Source organism: Kogia breviceps, chromosome 10, assembly GCF_026419965.1.
Source record: "Kogia breviceps isolate mKogBre1 chromosome 10, mKogBre1 haplotype 1, whole genome shotgun sequence".
NCBI lineage: Eukaryota > Metazoa > Chordata > Mammalia > Artiodactyla > Physeteridae > Kogia > Kogia breviceps.
The window spans coordinates 32,447,540-32,467,012 of NC_081319.1; the positions used below are offsets into that span (position 1 = coordinate 32,447,540).

Sequence of the window (19,473 nt, forward strand, 5' to 3'; positions counted from 1 at the left end):
AGCCTGTGCTCCGCAATGGGAGAGGCCACAACAGTGAGAGGCCCGCGTACCGCAAAAAAAAAAAAAAAAAAAACCTGAGTGTTGGTTGCCTCTACATTTTTCAGATAGCATTGTTTCAAAAACTGCCAAAAGGTTTTACTAATGTAACAGTGGCTCAAACTGTAAAGTGCTGAGCAGAAATTGGGGAGCGTCGTGACTTAGGGTCCCTGTGCTCTTCTCCATAATAACATGGGAGATTGGACTGCTGTCCTGGCAGGATGCAAAGCTCTGATCCTGTACACGAAAGTCTGACAGTGAACCAGAATCTTTTCAACCACTTTTCCAGTGCTAATGTCACTTGTTTTTAAGTTTTCAAACATATGAAAAGACTTCCTTTAGATAGTACTTATAATATGCTTCCTACTTTATTTATTTATTTTTGGCTGCACTGGGTCTTCGTTGCCGCGCGCGGGCTTTCTCTAGTTGTGGCGAGCGGGGGCTACTCTTCCTTGTGGTGCGTGGGCTTCTCATCGTGGTGGCTTCTCTCGTTGCGGACCACGGGCTGTAGGCGTACGGGCTTCAGTAGTTGTGGCACATGGGTTTAGTTGCTCTGTGGCGTGTGGGATCGTCCCAGACCAGGGCTCGAACCCGTGTTCCCTGCACTGGCAGGATTCTTAACCACTGCACCACCAGGGAAGCCCAACATGCTTCCTAGTTTTATAGGAAACCAAGGGATGGGTCTGAATAGCAGCAAAAGATATGGGAATTTATTTATATGGAGAAGCTATTCTAAATGAGCCATCAATATTATTATTTGCTCAGGGATTTGTATAATCAAAAAGGTGGTTTTCATGTTGAAAATCTACATCTTGACATTCTTTTACATGAAACTTATTTGACATTCTTTTTTAAAATTCTGTTTCATTCTCCTTTGCCTAATGGTCTTTCCTGGTTCCTCTTCTACTTTGCCAGCCTCACTTTTTCTATCCTCTTTTCCTCCTCACAGGCTCTAAATGTGGATAGTCCCAGAAAGCCCAATTCTTGGCCCTTTGTTCTTTTTTATACCTCCTATTAATTAGCCCATCTGTCCTTAAGGTTTTGTAGCTTGACCTCATGCATGACTTCCTGCCTTCTAATCCTGTATTTCCAAAAAAAAAAAAAAATGGTATTATGTAGAAGATTCCCTGTCGTCACCTCACCCTCACTAAGTTTTTTTCTTAAAAAAGAAAAGACTCCTTCCCCAGCTCTTTATTGCTGTAAAATCACTAATCTTCTGGGTTCCCAAAAGAGGAGCCTTCAAGTTACCTTTGAATTCCATCATCACCTCTGTATCACATTTGTCACAAAGTCCTGCCATAGTTTCTTAAAAATGCCTCTCAGACCCGTCCTTTCATCGTCTCCCCACCATCGCCATCCTTCTCACCTCACACCTGTAGTTGCCGCCTCTCCTGCCTCCAGTGGTCCACCTTCCTAGTTCTTCCTGCAGACGTGGCTATAGCACTGTTTTCTTACTGTTGCTTTCCTGCTCAAAATCCGTTTCCTTTTTTTGTCTTTTTTCCCCTTAAAAAAAAAATTGTGGTAAAATGTGCATTACATAAAATTTGCCATTTTAACCATTTTAAAGTGTTTAGTTTGGTGGCATTAAGTCCATTCACATTGTTTTACAGCCATCACCACCATCCATGTCTAGAACTTTTATCTTCCTAAACTGAAACTCTAAACCCATTTCCCCCGCCCCCAGCCCCTGGCAGACCCCTTATTTCACTTTCTGTCTCCATGAAGTTGACTATCCTGCGTACCTTATGTGAGAGGAATCACATAGCATCTGTCCATTTGTGCCAAGGTCAGATTTGTAAAGATTGTTTTTAGTGAATCTGATCTTTAGGAATTTTGATGGAGAGTTGGTAAAAGCTAACAAAGGGCCTTTATTTCTGAGTCGTCTTCTTTCTGTCTTTACTATGAGTGAGCTCCGCCTGGGAGCATGGCACTGGTTTACCCCAAGTGTAGACAGGAAAGTCAAGGTGGGTGAGAATGACTGGGGAAGATTAGAGGGTGGAGATGTAGACTCCCACCTTGGGCGTCCATGGCACTAATTCCAAAAGTTAGTGACATTTTTGGTCACGGAGGGAAGAGAGGTGAAAATTGGAAGTGGGTGGTGCTCAGGACTCTCTTTCCTCCTTCTTAAATGCCTTCCATCTGTATTAGGGGCAGGGAATGTGGCCCATTTTGAAAATAAGAGGACTGTGTAACGAGGCCCCCAGCTTTAATCCTTTCGCTTTTGTCAGTGGCACCTCCGGTCTGCAGGCCCTGGGATCTGACTCCTCCCTTTGATTCAACTCTGATCCTTTTGGTTCATCTTTTGAAGCTGCTGTTTTACCGCCTGTTTCTTTGCTCTCCTCTACCCCCAGCCTAGCCCATTGCTCCCTTGGCCTGGATTGGAGACCCCTCCCCTGCACTCCTGCCTGCCACCTCAGGCTGTGCTCACCTCTGTAAGGATCCCTCTGTTCAGGTCTTGCCAAACTCCAAGATGCAACACATGCAAAACTCAGCCCACTCGTCCATCCCAGCCATTCATTTGGGGTGTTTAACACGGAAGGGATGAGGGTGTGGGGTCAGTTACTCCAGTTTGCCAGTGTTCTGTCTGGCTGGTGAGGGAGGCTCCACATCATCCCTGAGGACTAAGGGCCATTTATTGAATGTTTACCATGCAGCCACATGCTCCTGTGTCTGCATCTGCTTGAAAGGGGTCATCTCCCCAATCCCCACCCACCCCAAAGCTCGACATGCCCTAGGGTCTAGCCAGAGACCTGCCTCCTCTGCGAAGACACTTGTCTGGTCCCTGGTGAGCCTTCCTCTGTTCACTTCCCTTTCTCTGGGCTCCTATGACTTGGAGCTCGATTGCATAGCTTAGCATATTCATTCCATAAGGTATAACATTATTGACTCGAATTTCATACTTTTTTTAGCTTTGTTTTCCAAAACAAATTGTAAACTCCTGGAGGAGACTTATTCTCCATCACTCAAAATGGCCTTCCCAGTGTAAAGCATATCTCTAGCCCTCGAGACCTCTGCTGATAAATTCTGGGGCTTGAGCTATAAGTTTTTGAAGCAGAGATCATTCTTTCTCCTTCACACTACACGGGTGTTGTGATTCTAATCACAAAATGGAGATTACATAGCGAATGATTTTATCTCCTCAGCTTGCTCTGTAGAATCTGCCCACACTGGTGTTCCCTCAGTCACCCTGACTCTGTGAAGAGTTGAAGCTCCAAGGTTTCTGCGTGGCTGTAATGTGACTACCATGCCTGATGAAGCTGTTGTCAACTGCTTCCTGGATTTGCCAGCATTTCCTTTTTTTTTTTTTTTTTTTTTGCGGTATGCGGGCCTCTCACTGTTGTGGCCTCTCCCGTTGCGGAGCACAGGCTCCGGACGCGCAGGCCCAGCGGCCATGGCTCACGGGCTTGGTTGCTCCGCGGCATGTGGGATCTTCCCGGACCAGGGCACGAACCCGTGTCTCCTGCATCGGCAGGCGGATTCTCAACCACTGCGCCACCAGGGAAGCCCCCAGCATTTCCTTTTTTAAAGAAAATAAATTTATTTATTTATGGCTGTGTTGGGTCTTCGTTGCTGCATGCAGGCTTTTCTCTAGTTGTGGCGAGCGGGGGCTACTCTTCGTTGTGGTGCACGGGCTTCTCATTGTCGTGGTTTTTCTTGTTGCGGAGCACGGGCTCTAGGCACGGTGGCTTCAGTAGTTGTGGCATGTGGGCTCAGTAGTCGTGGCTCGCGGGCTCTAGAGTGCAGGCTCAGTAGTTGTGGCGCACGGGCTTAGTTGCTCTGCGGCATGTGGGATCTTCCCGGACCAGGGCTCAAACCCATGTCCCCTGCATTGGCAGGTGGATTCTTAACCACTGCGCCACCAGGGAAGCGCCACCAGCATTTCCCTTTTCATTTACACAGCTCTGTTATTCACATGGGACCAGCCATCTAATCATAAAATCCCCTAAATTTGTGTAATTTTCTTTCAAACATACAGGATAAATCATAGTAATTTGGTTACCTTATAGGGCAGCATTTAGGGAACCAAGGCCAACAGGCAACCTACCAAAATATGAGCATGTGTGTGTGTGTGACCTTCTTGATGCATCTGCCTTGTTGCCTTTTCCACATACACAACTGGCTTTAGAACAGGTGAAAGGGCCTGCTTTACTACTTTTTTTTTTTTTAAAAGAAGATGTTGGGGGTAGGAGTTTATTAATTAATTAATTAATTTATTTTTGCTGTGTTGGGTCTTTGTTTCTGTGCGAGGGCTTTCTCTAGTTGTGGCTAGCGGGGGCCACAATTCATCGCGGTGCGTGGGCCTCTTACTATTGCGGCCTCTCTTGTTGCGGAGCACAGGCTCCAGACGCGCAGGCTCAGTAGTTGTGGCTCACGGGCCTAGTTGCTCTGCGGCATGTGGGATCTTCCCAGACCAGGGCTTGAACCCATGTCCCCTGCATTAGCATGCAGATTCTCAACCGCTGCGCCACCAGGGAAGCCCCTACTGCTTTTTAATAATGGCTAATTAGAGCTGGCTGGATTCTTAGAAAGAATTTGGCCCAGTGGCCCTAATTTTTACCTCATTAGGATCTTTTTGCTGTTTATCCCATTGGTCCCACATAGCTCTCCCAAAAGGAACTGCATTAGCTGGTAGAGATTTATCAGAGCAAATGGTCTGTGTATTAGGATCTGACTTATGTCAAGTCAGAGTCCATGTGATACATGCAACAGAGATCGTTTGGAAGAGTCTTCAAAGTGATGGGGAGGGGAGGAGTTTTGGGGATGCTTTTCTTTTTATTGAGATATATTGATAATTGACTTATAACACTGCATAAGTTTATGGTACACGGCCTGTTGACTTGATACATTTATATTGTAGTATGATTTACAGTAGCTTTAACTGATACCTCTATCACGTCCATAATTATTATTTCTTTTTCTTTTTTTTTTTTTTTGCGGTACACGGGCCTCTCACTGTTGTGGCCTCTCCCGTTGTGGAGCACAGGCTCCGGACGCACAGGCTCAGCGGCCATGGCTCACGGGCCCAGCTGCTCCGCAGCATGTGGGATCCTCCCGGACCGGGGCACGAACCCGTGTCCCCTGCATCGGCAGGTGGACTCTCAACCACTGCGCCACCAGGGAAGCCTATCATTTCTTTTTTTGTAGTGAGAATGTTGAACATCTAGTCTCTCTTAGCAATTGTGAAGTATATAGTACAATAGTGTTGACTAGAGAGGATTTTCATATTCTTCTCTGTACTTAAATTTTCTTTGCCTTGAACTTGTTATATTTACAAAAGTAATAAAGCCTCTTTCAAAGAAAAGCCCACTATTTTCCTAGAAACTTGAAAGCCCACTGTTAGGGCTCTCTATTTGAGAACCACTGAATAATGCACCCCTCATGGACAGTTGGGGAAGTGGTAGACAGGACTTGGTACCTGAGCCAGCCGTGCCTGTGTGGGACCTTTTCCTCAGTGCTCCTATGACTGACATGGCTCCATGTCCCACAAAGACTGACAGCTTGGCCTCACATCCACCCAGCTGCTCAGTTTGATATCATTTTAGCCAGAACCTTTGGACCTCTCTTTTTAATTAATTAATTAATTTGGCCGTGCCTCGCGGCTTGTAGGATCTTAGTTCCCTGACCAGGGATTGAACCCGTGTCCCCTGAAGTGGAAGTGTGGAGTCCTAACCACTGGACTGCTAGGGAATTCCCTTTCTTAAAAATACCTAATCACTGCTTTTAATTTTTTCTGGTAAGTCTCTGTTTCACCCTAACTTCATGATTAAATGTTAAAGGCTTCTAATTGATTTCCACCATATTGCTTTGATTTTGTAAACACTTCTCCATGGTAAGGCTAATGAAGGGACAAGGTGCATTGATTTCTTCCTGTTAACAGGTCAAGGAAGAAGGTTATGTGTGCCATTTGCTTGCCTCAACCCCTTGGGGGAGTAGGAATTCGCCACCAGGGCCACTTCATCGGAAAGGAGGTGTGCGCCTACCTGCTGTTCCATTTGCCCTGCTGCCTCATGTGAATTTGCTAATTTACCTCTCTACCAATCTATGCCAGGAGTCCCTGGGGAGGTAGTACAGGGAACTCTTCATTCCTGGGAACACTGCACTCTCTCCTTCACCCACAGGGGACATTTATCTTAATCTGAAATAGACCAAGACATTGATACTTCATTTTTACTTTATTCTTTGCCCTCCTTCCCAGAATGACATTTTAGCTATTCAAGGAAATTAAAACAAAGCTGAATCGTTTTTGGCAAACACAATTATTTCCTAGCCTAAAATCACACAATGATTTAATTGGTACGTCGTTGTGTGTGTGTTTGCATATGAGTGCTTTAATGGGAATTCCGTGCGGTATCACTGGGAAATTAGGAAAGAGAGTCTTCTGGATTTATTGCTTATAGTTTAAGGGCAGACTGCTGGCTTCCATCCAAGAAGTAGGGAGACTTAAAGTTGCAGGGACCATTAGCATTGGAATATATCCTTCCGATTACCTACTATTTAAAAATTGGTTTGGCAAAAGGTAAAAATCAGAACTGAAGGTGAAATGATTTATTCTTTGAAACTTGTTGGGTTCATGTTAATAAACTTGTGGGGAACTTGGCATCATGGAAGTGATAGTGTCCTTTCTCTGCTGTTACCAACATCTAATTTTTGAAGCTTGAATGAGTTTTGGTATGTCTGGAGCAGAAGTCAAAGTTGTAGATAATTCTTCATTTTGGAAAACTGGAGTTGTATTTTTTTTAAAACTTAAAAATTTTTAAAAATTAATTAATTTATTTTTGGCTGCGTTGGGTCTTCATTGCTGTGCATGGGCTTTTTATCGTTGCGGCAAGCGGGGTCTGCTCATCCTTGTGGTGTGTGGCCTTCTCATTGCAGTGGCTTTTCTTGTTGCGGAGAACGGTCTCTAGGCACGTGGGCTTCAGTAGTTGTGGTGCATGGGCTTAGCTGCTCCGCGGCACGTGGGATCTTCCTGATCGAACCCGTGTCCCCTGCACTGGCAGGTGGATTCTTAACCACTGTGCCACTAGGGAAGTCCCTGGAAAACTGGAGTTTTAGATTATCCTCCATAGTGGTTCTTGGGCAAATATTTAAGAATGTATCCCAAACGTAACCTAATTTTGTGTGCTGACAACAGACGAAGCAGTTGTGCCGAAGTGGGAAACTCAGCTGTTTTCTCCATCTTCTGGACACCATGAGTATGTTCCTTCCCATATCAGCAAAGGGGGAAAAAAAAAAGAATAAGAATTAACCACACTGCAGTTTATTTTTTTAAAACAAAATTCAGTAAAACTGACTTGATTGCAGATGTGACTGTTGCCACCTGTGATCCGAAAAGTGATAGAAGCTCTTAATGGGCTCCTGTGTTTAACAGCAGAAACGGTTGACTTTTATGTTCCTACTTTCTGAAGTTCATGAGTCCCAACATCTTGGACAGATTGTTCAATTTCTGAGTTGTAATAAATGCTGCCCACAAAGGATAACAGTTGAGACATTAATTCGGAGTTTTATTTAAAACTGAGATCTTACTTCCAACCACCTCGCGCCCTATTTGAATTTTGTTTTTTTAATTGCCAGTTTCCCTTGGGTCACTAAACCACTCCTGTAGACCTGGTGTTAAGCTATCATGCTATCAATAAGGCAGGCAGGTGAGAGCCTGGGTGGATTTCAAGAATGCTGAAACCTCCTTTAGAATTTGAATGCATACATGTGTGCCACAGCTCTCACCAAATCCTCAGAGACATCTGTGTCCCCACAGAAAAAGCTGGGGCCCTCGGTTGGGAGGGATGAGGGATGAGGGGTAAATGAGAGGGTTTTAGTGATGGGGGTTGCAGCTATATAACAACTCACACTCCCCCCATTTTCAGATCTGATCAGTGACATTACTCAAACCTTCAGCACATCCTTGCATCTTGAGACCATCTTGCACTTTAGCCCATGAGCGCACTTGAACGGGACACCTGTGCTTAGGGGGGACTGAGCTGAGCGTCGAACAGCCTGGGTCTCACGTTGTCTGAGCACCGTCATTGTTGTTCGTTTTCACCCTCATTAACGCAGGACAAGTAACGCGGTCCTGGTAACCGGCAGGTACTCCAGCAAATGCCAGTGACATGCTTGTAGGGGAAGGGCTCTGGGAAATCGACGTGGAGTCTTCATACTGCTCCCAAGGAACTCAGATTCCCCCAAGTGGGGGGAACCAAGACTGTTGAGACTTGCCCGGGAGTGTTTGGTGGGCTGGAGAAGTGGCTGGGTGGGGGGCAGAGGAGAAGCTTTTTCACTTGCTTGTTCACAGTTGAGGGTCTTTGACAAAGGAAGTCTAATGTCCTGCCTGGTCAGCCGGTGATTGCCCCCCCCACCCCCCGTTGTGCACAGGAAGTCAGACACTAATGATGGTAGCAAGGGGACAAAGGCGCCCGGCCTGGGAAGGGCCTAATTGCTATGTCCGGCTCCCAGGCGGCCGGCCTCAAGCTGGTGGGGTTGGGCAGGATGCGCTAAGTGTTAACACCTGGAGCCACGCTGCTGACTTCCCGGTGCCTTTATTTTTTCACCCTGTGTGGCTGGGCGGGCGCACACACACACACACACACACACACACAGACACACACACACACACACAGACACACAGACACACACACACAGACACACACACACACTGCAGCTGCATCTCAGCGACATTTGGGGATGTGTTATCTAACAGACTAGGTGGAAGTGTTGGATTGGGAGGTCACAGGGCTGAGAACCAGGAGGCCTGAGTCCCCTCGATCTGCCCATGGGGCTTGGTGACTGTTGCTTTACCTCTGGGTGAGCTGATTTCCCTCCTTTCCCCCAGGAAATCTGAGAAGGGCAAGACCTTGCAAAGAGGCAGATATGTATCAGAAGGGTCAGTGGAGTTTTGGCTTGGAACATTCTAGTCAGAACTGATGGAAGAATGCTCCTAGGGGAAAGAGGGATGAGGTCTTTACCACTGTTTTGAGCCAGTTGGGGTCCTAGGGAGGTCGGACTATGGCAGGATCAGGAGTGACGGGAGGCACGTGCCAGCACTCAAGGGGGCTTGTGTTCTGTGTGTGTGTGTATATCTGAACCCACACCTGGAGGGGCCGGTTGGAGGGGTTGCATCACAGGGAAGGGGGGAAGCCAAGATGCACCCCCTCATTTCTATGTGGCGTTTCTGGAATCTTTGTGTCTAAATGTGGCTTTGGACCTGGGGCCTGGAAAGCACTCAGTGGCCTCTGGGAGCTCCGAGAATGCCCCGAAATTGTATAAGAATTCTCGTTTCTGTGGGAAATTGGGTGAGGAATGTTTCTCACAGGATTCTTCTAGGGGTTCTAGAAACCCCTTTCCCCTTAACAGCAAAGGGGTCATCAACAATTAAAAGTGAAGACATCCTGCCTTGGCAGGAGCAGTGCTGGGATGGCATTAATGGCTCATTTCCGGCAATGGGCAAAGCAGCCTGGGAGCCTGAGGCCGATCCCTCCCGGAGGCAAGTGATGGGGGGGTGGCCCTGAGCACAGGTTGACTGACTTGGATTTTTGCAGCCAGAGACAGGAGAGTTTAATTTATGAAAAGGGGTCTAATGCTGGCTTGCTGCTTCCCTCTGTTATTTTAAGGAGGTTTTTCTGTCCAAGACCACCATGTGGACAGAAATAATAGGCTGACAGAAGGGGTCGCCTTGCTTTATAGTGCAGCCTGTGATGTTTCGATTAGCTTTAAAACCCGAAAGGGCAGCCTTCCATAATTTCCAGAGATGTGAAATCCACCTTGAAGGAAGCACATGTGTGGGGCATGCTGGGGACCTGCCTAGCTGGAGGAGGCTAGGTCCCCATGGCAACATCACAATCCCCCATTTCTGCAGGCATTTGTGCTGTAAAAGCAGAATTCCAGATGTGATACAGTATTTGGAGACTCCATCCCGGGGCCTCGGAAGCAGTATTTGAAGTCAGCACAATTCAGTGCACACTCTCTGTGTGGTCCTAAGGCTTTTTATTAGTAGTTTTGTTTTGATCCAAACATTTCCTCTGAGTTTAGGCATAACAATCATGTTTATAGCTCTAAGCTTTCCTCTATTGTCTAATCACTATTTTGCCCTCGCAGGGCTTCTGGAGCAAAGTCTTCGTAACTACCTTTCACTGCTATGTGAGAGGGAGCCGGTAGCTGATTTGCTGGGTGTGTTCTCGTGTGGTTGTTTGTTTGCTTCCTCTTCATATCCGGTATTTACAGAAGACCAGTTAATCTGTGTCTGTGAGTTGTCTCTGTGTGCTTTTGAAACTGCAGATGGGTTGACTGTTACCTTAAAGATGCCAGTTCTTTAACATGAGGTTCTCATTTGTGTGGATGGGAGTGGTGTGTGCAGCAGAGGGGAAAGGTCTGGCTCTCCGTCCAGAGGCATGTTTTATAGCTTGCTTTTAACGTTTTGAGAATTGGAAAAATGGAACAATCCTGTCTGTTTGCGAGTGTCAGCCATGAGAGAACACAACAACTCAGATCCTTAACAGACTCATTGGAAAAAGTACTTGGGCTTCTGCTTTGTGAAAACCAAGGTGGCTACATAGCTTTGTTTTGTTTTTATTTATTTATTATTTTTATTATTATTATTTTTTTGCGGTACGCGGGCCTCTCACTGTTGTGGCCTCTCCCGTTGCGGAGCACAGGCTCCAGACGCACAGGCTCAGCGGCCATGGCTCACGGGTCCAGCTGCTCCGCGGCATGTGGGATCCTCCCGGACCGGGGCACGAACCTGTGTACCCTGCATCGGCAGGCGGACTCTCAACCACTGCGCCACTAGGGAAGCCCTTGTTTTGTTTTGTTTTGTTTTTTTTTTAAACACAGGAAAAAAGTTGGCATGTGTGTGTGTTTTGATATCTGGGCTTTAACTGCATATGCATGTTCCAGTGGCAAGGCAATAAGAAAATTATAAAGTCTGCAGCAGGGAAGGATATATTAAAATGTATTAAATTCCATTTAGGCCACCACCATGTAGACAAGTTGCTATCATATTGCAGTACATAAATGTATCAAATCAACACGTTGTACACTTTAAACTTACACAGCGTTATATGTCAGTGGTATCTCAATTTTTAAAAAAAAGAAAAGAAAAATTACTATCTGAGAAACAACTCATATAAATGCCCTACCACATCTTTGTCTTTAGTGAATGGATTTCCTTGGTGGGGGGTTGCCGTGGAGGAGGGTGGAGTAGTGAAAAGATGCTTAGATGAAAACTAGAGCTTTCAGTTTGATAAGCAGGACACATGGTAACTTGGCATAGGTTGGCTCCATGTTAGAGGTCAGAAACAATTGTCCCTTCAGCCTTCCTTTGGAGAGCGTGAAATTAGGAACATGTGTGTGATGATTAGCAGCATGTCAGAGATGAATCATGATTATGGCTTTGGTCTGGTGCACAGGCGATGCTTTGGAGTAGTGATTTCCTACCTCCTCGAGCAAATCTCTCTAATTAACTTAAGATCTCCAGGTCTTTTTGGGCCGACGTGATAATTGCTGGTGGGAACCCACTGGCACTCCTCAAGAGCTTGTGTGTTCCCCACTGGACATCCAAGACCTCACCTCCCCAAAGCAGACAGCTGGCTGGCACCCTACATGTCTGAAGTTGGTTGCTTTTAGATGGAGAGTGAGAGAGAACAGTTGCCGGGAATATGGAGTGAATATCTTGAGTAGATAGATCTGGGCCCAAGCTGGCTTTGTGATTTATTTTCCTTGTGGTTTCGGTTTGCCAGCATTATCCTCAGCTTGCATCACCTGGGGCTTCTCTGCCTTTGCTGATTTTTTTTTTTTTTTTTTTTTTTTTAATCTAAAGGTTTGAACTGAAGTAAGTGGGAATTGCCTTCATTTCTGAAACCATCTGAACCTGCACGAAGTAAATGGACCCCATGTCCTGCCTCTAGCCCTCATGATGGCCACTGGTCATAGGCAAAAACATCAGTCCCCTTGTGCATTTCAAGCCTCACAGAACTGTCTGCTTTTTAATCTCATTAACACACTGGAAACTCAAAGATGGAGGCAATGTTATGGAAAAGAGGACAGTTTCAGTTGCCCACAGTTTGAAGTAGTTACTTGGTCGGTGTGCCTTTAAAAACAAACCATCCTGGGCTTCCCTGGTGGCGCAGTGGTTGAGAATCCACCTGCCGATGCAGGAGACACGGGTTCGTGCCCTGGTCCAGGAAGATCCCACATGCCGTGGAGCAACTAAGCCCGTGAGCCATGGCCGCTGGGCCTGCGCGTCCGGAGCCTGTGCTCCGCAACGGGAGAGGCCACAACAGTGAGAGGCGTGCATACCGCAAAAAAACAAAACAAACAAAAAAAAACCATCCTTTCAGTTCTTTCTGACAAATGCTATTATTTAAATTCTCACCCAATCTCAATTCACTAAAACTTTACTAGCTTTCTGAAAGTTCCTTAATTGATTTGAAAGCAGTCTTGTGTAGGCCTTACTGTTTGGCTTACCTTCCACTGGAAAGGGGGCACTATAATTAGCATGGTCCTTTTCAAAATGCATTTTTCCTAAAATGCAGTTAAGCTGTTTTGGAGCTGGATTGAAAATGTTGCTCTGGCAAGTTGGTATCGTCAAATGGCCCAGAATCCCCCAGGGTCCCTCAGGAAATTGGCCATCTGATGCCCCTCATGGTGATGCTGGCAGCTCTGTGTGGGATTCCCGCTCCGTGGCTGTCTTTGTGTCCAGGCCTTTGCTTTTTTGCCATATGGGTGGAGCATGGTGTCGGTTTTTGTCTTTTGAGTTTTATTTCTTTAGAGCACTGAAGGGTTATCCTCCCCCTCCCCTTTCCAGAGTAAAAGATGTTTTCTCTCTTCTGTCCCCATTTGCTGCTTCCTTCCTTGCTTACCATAGAGTGTTCACAGCTGAGCTCCAGGCACCTGGTGCTTCCTTCTTAGCTCTTATTGGAACAAATTAAAAGCTGCCCTTAGTGTGGCAAATGAGGGTGGTTAATTAACCAAGAATGTGACACCCTGAGGCTACAGCACTGGCATTTTTTAAGTAACAGGCAATAAGCAAGTATTCTTAATTGTCAGCTCATTAAATATCAAATCAGGTTTAGTAGGTAAAAGCTTGGAATTGTTTCCTGAAGAAACAGCTTCTGAAGCTGTTGACCAGCTTTGTGAGTTGCCTTCTCTGTGTTCTCTTATGGTGGGACCTGATTGTAAGCCCGTAAGTCACCTTGTCACACCAAGCTAGGCCCTCCTGGGTCCTCTGGATGTATTACCTGTTAATTATGCATGTATTCATTCTGACAGAAAACTGATATTTACCGAGGGCTGACTATGTGCTAGGCCCTGGACTGTGGGGAGTGCCATGGTCACTTGGCCTTGAGTTTCTCCCCATCTGGTTCAACCTGAGTGTTTTGCAGAGATGGAGTCCCTGGGTTGCCCAGTTCCCACCAAGACCAACAGCAGAACACAGTCCTTAGTCTGGTGGTTGGTGCCTTCTGCCACCTTGCCCTGACCTGCACGGCTACCTCTTCTCCCACAGTACCCCCAAGGTCTGGATGCTGGAGGCAGATCATACCTGGAGATGCCATTTCCTGTGAGCGTCACCCTGCCTATCTCATGTGTCCCCTTGTAGCACAACTCTCACCATGTTTATTAGGGCAGGAATCATAACATAACCATTACTGCCTATGAAATAACCGTTTCAATATGTGCCAGGAGATGTGCAGAGCACTTGATATATGTCAGTCATCTCACATGGTCCCCACACCAGTCCTTTCCAGGAAGCTTGATTCAAACACTTAATAGCTCTGGGGAATGAGGCTCAGAAAGGTTGAGAAGCTTGCCTAAGGTCACACAGCTGGAAAGTGGATGATTTGAACACACCTTTGGCAACTCCAAAGCCCATTTTGTTAACCACTCTTTTACTCCAGATAAGCCCCAGAGTAGCCCACAGAAGCCTCTGTCTAGGACGGCAAAATCTCAAGCAGCACCTCTCATGGTTCAGTGTTCCGTGTATGCCTGAAGTGGGGAGTGGGGTGGAAGAGCGCAGTGACAAGTGATTAGTCTGCCCTAGGTCTGGGAGGAGAGAAAGACCGAACAAACAACACACGTGTGCGTGTGAGAGAGAGAGAGAGAGAGAGAGAGACGTTCATCCACATGGCAACTGAAATTATGTAAGTAATTTGCTTTCAATTGCTGCTGTAATAAAAAATTACCACCCACTTAGCACTTAGTGGCTTAAAACACCACAAATTTATTATCTTACAGTTCTTGACATCAGAATTCCAAAATGAATCTTATGGGGTTAAAAATCAAAGTGTTGGCAGGTCTGGCTCCATCTGGAGGCTGTGGGGGAGAATCCATTCCTTGCCCTTTCCCGCATCTAGAGGCAGACCGTGTTGCTCCGCCATCTTCAAAACCCGTAGCATAGCATCTTGAAATCATTGACTCTGTCTCTCTGCCTTCTGTTTCCATTGTTACATCTCCTTCTCTGACTCTGACCCTTGTGATTATATTACGCCCACCTGGATAATTCAGAATACTCTCCCCATCTCAAGATCCTGAAACTTAATCTCATAGCCCCTTTGTTATGTATAGTAACGTATTCATGGGTTCTGGGGATTATGATGTGGACATGTTGCGGGGGGTGGTTGTTATTCTGTCTACCATCAAGTGTAAAGAAAACCAGTGCTCTGTGAGCCAGCCTGGACGTACTGTTTCTCAGGTGGTTTCTGAGGGCTCTGGAGCAGCTGAAGCATTATTTAGGTGTGAGCTGAGGACAGCCTTGTGGAGCATCTGTCTGAGGCATGTGCTGAGAAGCTGTGCACTTGACGACTTCCAAGAGTGAAAAGTCTTTACAGTACACACAGGAGCTGGTGCCTGCAATGGTGCCTCTTGCTTCCAAGCTCCAAGATCAGCCTTGGATGGTCACAGGGTCTTTTGGTCTCTGATTTTCTGTGGAATCAGTATTACCATTTTGCATCTACATTCACAGAAGTGCCGTGCCAGTCAAATCGTGGAGACGGATGACTGTGTTCCCATCAAGTGAGTGTGCAGGCAGACTAATGTGTCAGGAACAGAGTGTGAGAGAGGCTAGGCTAAGGTGAGAAGCCCTCGGAGGAGCAGGCCCCAGTGATGGGAAGGGCATTCTGGGAATATGAAGGTCTCCAGAACATGTGCTGAGCAGTCACGCAGGCCCAGACGGGGGTGGAAGGTAGGAAGGAGAGTGATTGAGAAGGTAGGCAGGGGCCACGTCAGGAATGGACCCAGGGGGTACAGGGAGCCAGCGGTGGGCTTGGAGCAGACGAATGAGGGCGGATTTGTGCATTAGGAGATCACCTTGGTGTGACCAGAGCTCCTTGAGGTCAGGACCCAGGTCTGGTTCATGGCTGAGTGCTCTTTGGGGCTTGGATGAAGGTGGAATGTTCAGTCGGTAGTGAATGGATGCCATAGGCAAGCCTCACGGTCCTTTGAGGCCAGCTCACTGGGCCTGCTCCTGAGCAGCTCAACATACATCACAAGAGACCTTATTTGGAGTGATTTAGGTTCTTGTATATAGGATATACCACATCTCACTGTCTTGGGCTCCTTTCCACAATGCATTCATGGCAAGTGCCCAATGAATATCTGTTAAAAACATGTTGCAGTAGAAATACAGGGCGGATAAGAACAAAATGGAAAGCTGACAAAGTGCCACAAGTAAGGTGATTGGTCACCAGAGTCCTACATGCCTTGGAGCATGCTATTAAATGGAGTGCATTTCCTTTTTTTTTTTTAAACATCTTTATTGGAGTATAACTTTTACAGTGGTGTGTTAGTTTCTGCTTTACAACAAAGTGAATCAGTTATACATATACATATGTTCCCATATCTCTTCCCTCTTGCCTCTCCCTCCCTCCCACCCCTCTAGGTGGTCACAAAGCACCGAGCTGATCTCCCTGTGCTATGCAGCTGCTTCCCACTAGCTGTCCACCCTACGTTTGGTAGTGTATATATGTCCATGCCACTCTCTCACTTCGTCACAGCTTACCCTTCCCCCTCCCCATATCCTCAGGTCCATGCTCTAGTAGGTCTGTGTTTTATTCCCGTCCTACCCCTAGTCTTTTCATGACAAAAAAAAATGTCGTGCATTTCCTTTTTGAAAAGTGCTTCCTCTGCATGGCTTCACGTGGTCCTCCTCAAACTCCCTTCTCAGAGGAAAGTCATGCAAATTGTCTTTTAATAAAAACCGTTGAGGAGATTCACACCCAGTGGGGTGAAGTGGTTTGCCCTTGGTCTCAGCTAGAGGATGGAGGATTAAGGTACTTACCTTGGCCTCTGGATTACATTTTTGTTTCCCTCCCCTGAGACACCCCTTTCCTCTCCATTCTAGCTCAGTTATCCTTCCCTCTCTTCAGCTTCTAGTACATGGTGTCCTTACCCTGGGTTCATCCTTACTGAGGCGCTGCCTGTGGCATTTCATACACTGTATGCTTATTTATGGCTGGCCCTTTCACCCTAGCTGCATAGACCTTGTATGCCATCTACACTGAGAGTTCTTGGAGGGTCAGGGTGTGATTTGAGATTTGTCTGTATGCCCTGCGTGTGATCCACATACCCAGTTACTGTTCTTTGAAAGAATGAGTCACTTCACTCCTGAGGGCAGGGATAGTGGCTGTTTTGTTTACCACTGTCCCTAGGATAATGTCTGGCTCATAATAGATGGTGAGTGAATTTATATCCTGGGGGTTTGTATGGGAGGAGAAGGGTGTGGCCTGGGGCACACCCCTTGGGAATTACTGAGGGATTGTGTGGGTGTTGCATCGTCTCTTTCCTGGTCCCCAGCTTGTCGTGTTGCTCTGGTCATGGCTATCTGTAAGTTGGGCATCCTCCGGTCACACAGACTGTGGCCCCGTCCCTAAGCAGTTATGGAGGCATTTAGGGTTTTAATAAGGTAATAACACTTTGCAAAGTGTTTCTGTTCAGGTGAGGAATTCTGGAACCTTGTGTATGTGTGGAAGGGAGGATGGAAGGAGGAAAGCTGGAGAAGGAAGGTGAATCATGAAGAAGGAGAATGGAACCCCAGTTGACCGTGGGGCTAGTGCCCCATGTTGATTTAGATTTTCTGTTACTGCTTATTCCTCACTTTAATTAGAATGATGTGTGTCCATCCTTTTCTGCACAGCTGTGCTTTCCCAAGGTCCATGTGTATCTGAGCCCAGGGATACTGTTTCAGCGGGTATGCCTGGCTTCAGGATAAGCAGCGTGAACATGCTGGTAGCATATGGATGTGCTGGGGTTGTGGCCTGAGACCCTGGGGCTCCCTCAGAAGTGTTCTGCACGTTGTGTCTTAGTGTAACAATTGCCCATTAAATACCAGACTGCCAGCATATGGTTTTCCCCAACATCCCCCTTGTTGGGTGGAAACTTTAGCTGTGTGGTTAGAATATTTTCCCATCATTTAGTGTTTAAGAATTAACATTTTTGGGGAGAATTCTGCAATTAATGCTGAATGGCACATTTGCAGATTATCAACAGTTAAACCAGAGTCAGGAGATTTTTAGCTGCTCTTTCCCATGATAGATAAGTGGTGGGTCAGGAAAAGGGGCAGCCAACAGGAGGACTCCGGGGCTCCCTCTGTGGACACTGTAATTAAAATGGGAGGTCTGGCAGAGTGTTATCCCTGCTATTAAGAGTACAGAGGGCTAAAAGCCACATCCCTGAGAGTTAGAGTTAGACCTTCCAAAGTCTTTTTCTTCTATGATCCACCTTCTATGCTCTAAGCACAGGTATGGAGGCAGTGAAAATTTTTCTCATTAAAAGTAGCAGCTTGGGCTTCCCTGGTGGCACAGTGGTTGAGAGTCCGTCTGCCGATGCAGGGGACACGGGTTTGTGCCCCGGTCCGGGAGGATCCCACATGCCGCAGAGTGGCTGGGCCCGTGAGCCATGGCCGCTGGGCCTGCGCGTCCGGAGCCTGTGCTCCCCAACGGGAGAGGCCGCCGCGGTGAGAGGCCCGCATACAGCAAAAAAAAAAAAAAAAAAAAAAAAAGTAGCAGCTTATTCCCACACTCATTCCTGGTCTTGGAATGAAAAACCTGTTTCCTTAGGCTTGAGGAATTGCCTATCTGTTATGGCTTAATAGGGCTTTTGGACGAGAGTGTCTGGTAGGCAAATTTTATAACCAATCAGTGCTTAAAGTGGATCCAACTGGAAGGGTTCCAGCTGGCAGTTCATGGTCACTCTCTCCCAAATTTACTGTTAATAAATTATTATTTAACCCCCAAACGCAGAGCAGCCTGCTGCTATTGTTTTAGGGGAAGTGAGTACTCCTGATACCTGTGGCCTGACAGACAGTTAAGAATCTCTTGGGCTAGAGGGAGCTGGGTGGGGGGATGGAGGGGGACACGGAGAGCATGGATGTTGCTTGGTGACTGGTGTGACCCTGGGTCTCTGCGATCATGTGTGTGTTTTGACTCCGTGGGGAATTTGTGATGGAAAAGCAAATTGGCTTCACTCCTTCTCATGTTCTCCTGTTTTCCCACAGGGCGTGGGGCCGGCCAGCAGAAACAGCGGGCTGCATAACATCACCTTCAGATATGACAGTAAGTGAATGGCTTGACCACCGAAGAATGGAGCCCTTTCAGTGATCTAAAGCTTCCACAGTCGTGCTTAATCAGGGACACTGCAGGTCCTGGAGTTGAGGGATTTTCTGAACCTGCTGAGGTTTGTCAACAGAGCTCAAGCACCTCAGTCTCAGTTAAGCAACGCAAGTATTTCAGGGCTTGAACGGGTCCGTTGTCCTCTAAAGTGTTGAGAGAAGCTGTGTGTGGAGATCTCCCCTGATTTCCTCAGGACATAGCCATATCCTTAAGAAAAACACAGATGCCTGTAGGGCCCAGCAGGGGAACAGTGAGCGCAGGTACCACGTGCAGGAGTGGTATGGACTGTGGCACACTGGGTCGCCTGCATCTGGTCTTAGAGGAGCACTGGCTCCTCCGTTCCAGATCGGTGTGGTCTTGAGGGATGTCCCCTGAGCACAGGCACATGTGATTTCCAAGAAGAGTGGGAAATTTGCTTTTTTTTTTTTTTTTTAGTATGGACATTTAACATTAAAAAAAAAATCAGCATTTATTTAAAATTTTTCACAAACACAGAGTGGGCTGAGTGAATCGGTCTCAGATTGGCACAGGGGTCTCCAACTGGCCGTCTTTGACTTAAGCCTGGGTTCTCACCTTGTTCCCCACCTATCAGCTGTGAACTATGGCATGTGACTCCACTTCGGCAAGCCTCAGTTTTCTCATCATGTGAAATAAAGATTAACTTCTTCCTCAGTGTCATTTTGACAGTTAAATGAGGTAATGTTTATAACTGCTCATCTCAGGAGCTAGCCTTCCGTGTGCACTCAGTAATTGATATCTGTTAATATTAGAAGTCATTCCAACTGGAATTAGAATCCAAGCACTTTTCTGGACCTTTCTCTCAAGGAAGTGTGACTTTTTCTGGATG

At 46.7% G+C, this 19,473-nt stretch overlaps 1 protein-coding gene across 1 annotated transcript in view; it reads left to right on the top strand.

Moving 5' to 3' along the window:
* Nucleotides 1–19,473, top strand: part of IL17RD (interleukin 17 receptor D) — a 70,077-nt gene that overhangs the window by 24,289 nt on the left and 26,315 nt on the right. Inside the window, exon 2 of the mRNA XM_059077830.2 lies at nt 18,512–18,569. Within this exon, the coding sequence (XP_058933813.1) occupies nt 18,512–18,569 (58 nt within the window). The remainder of the gene's footprint in view (nt 1–18,511; nt 18,570–19,473) is intronic.